Source organism: Trypanosoma equiperdum (genome assembly GCF_001457755.1).
Source record: "Trypanosoma equiperdum strain OVI genome assembly, contig: ctg_1617, whole genome shotgun sequence".
NCBI classification, from domain to species: domain Eukaryota; phylum Euglenozoa; class Kinetoplastea; order Trypanosomatida; family Trypanosomatidae; genus Trypanosoma; species Trypanosoma equiperdum.
In genome coordinates this window covers 1-1,425 of record NW_027123635.1, presented here as the reverse complement: position 1 = coordinate 1,425, position 1,425 = coordinate 1, and the positions used below count along the sequence as shown (strand labels likewise).

The 1,425-nt window shown below is 40.8% G+C and overlaps 1 protein-coding gene across 1 annotated transcript; it reads left to right on the top strand.

The window, feature by feature from the left end:
* Nucleotides 1–208: 208 nt before the first annotated feature.
* Nucleotides 209–634, top strand: TEOVI_000807300 (Trypanosomal VSG domain containing protein, putative; the record flags this gene model as incomplete). The annotated part of the gene is made up of 1 exon (XM_067222361.1): nucleotides 209–634. The coding sequence occupies one exon, from the start codon at nucleotides 209–211 to the stop codon at nucleotides 632–634; it is 426 nt and encodes a 141-aa protein (XP_067078462.1).
* Between the last annotated feature and the right edge of the window lie 791 nt (nucleotides 635–1,425).

The following is a 1,425-nucleotide window of genomic DNA, read 5'->3' as shown; positions in this document are numbered from 1 at the left end:
AGAAAGGACAGAGCACTCGTGCCACGGTAGCTCGGTGCTAAGCCTGATCGGAAATTTACGCGTGCAACAAAAATAAGGCGCGAAATAGAAATAACAACGCAGGAAATATAACAAAAAGGGAAAGAAATAAGGACAGCGCAGCGGCAAAACCAAGGTCGGTCGTAAACGATTTTGAAAACACTTATGCAGCCGCATGTTACGGCGCCACATGGTCTGGAAAACGGCTTGCAACGATTTAGTTTCCCTCTGCAGTGCGAACAGCAGCACTTCGGACGAAAAGACTAATCAGTGCAAGGACGGCACGATTTTAACAGACACAACAAACTACGGCACCAACGCCAATGGTTTGACGCGCTTCACAGCACTAAAAAAAGGATGCAAAAAGGTATATCAGACATCCAAGGTTTCAGCACCAGCACTAAAAAGTCTCACAGCTGCCTTCATGGCGCGCCTTGGAGCACACAGCCTCACCGGGGCAAATGACCTCGGCTCTCACACTTTCGGTAAAGGCCAAGACAGCACCAATGCCTGCAACAGCGGTTCCGCTGACGGCCAGTCGTGCGTCAACTACGCGACGCTGGTAAAGGAATCGGCTGGAACTTCACTGGGCAAAGCAGTGGCGTGGCTCAAGTAACTAGGAACCCCAGAAACCGCCCTGATAAGCCGATTCACTCTAATAAAGGAGAAAGAATCAGAGCAAACGAGAATGATTGCACTGGAAGACATGATGGATAAATTGTACCAGAAATCATTGCACACTAATAAATCAGTCAATACTCAACAGGAAAACAAGACGCCGGAAGCAGCAGTACACGAGAAACAAAAAAGAGTGCGAAAATACAACAATAAAACTGCATGCGCAAATGCTAAATGCAAGTAGGAAGAGGAGGAAAGCGAGAACAAAGGGGAGTACAAACCTAAAGAGGGAGTGCAAGAAGCAAACACAGGGGCAGGAACGGGAAAGACAGCAAATTCGGAAAGCAAAAAGTGTTTAGATAAGACAAAAGAAGAGGAGTGCAAAGATGGATGCAAATTAGAAAATAATACTTGAAAAGATTCCAGTTTTGCCGTCAATCATAAACTGGCTCTGAGTATGGCTAATTCTTTTGTGAGTTTCGTGGAAATTTAGTATTTTATGTTCTTTTGCTTAATTTAATAAAAAATTACGAAATTTAAAAGTATTTTATGTTTTTAAAGAATTCTCTATATTTACTAAAATTTAATAGATTTTAGCAGTTTATAAAAATGTGAAAATTAGTAAAATTTTTGAAAACCACGAAAATTTGAAAATTTGGTATGATAGTGGCCTATCAGTAGAAAGTATTGGGGTAACAGTGCGTGCAAGATGGGTTTTATTCTAAATTGGTATATTTTTTCTTTCTGAATATCAGTAAGGGTTATAATAATAATAATAATAATAATAAT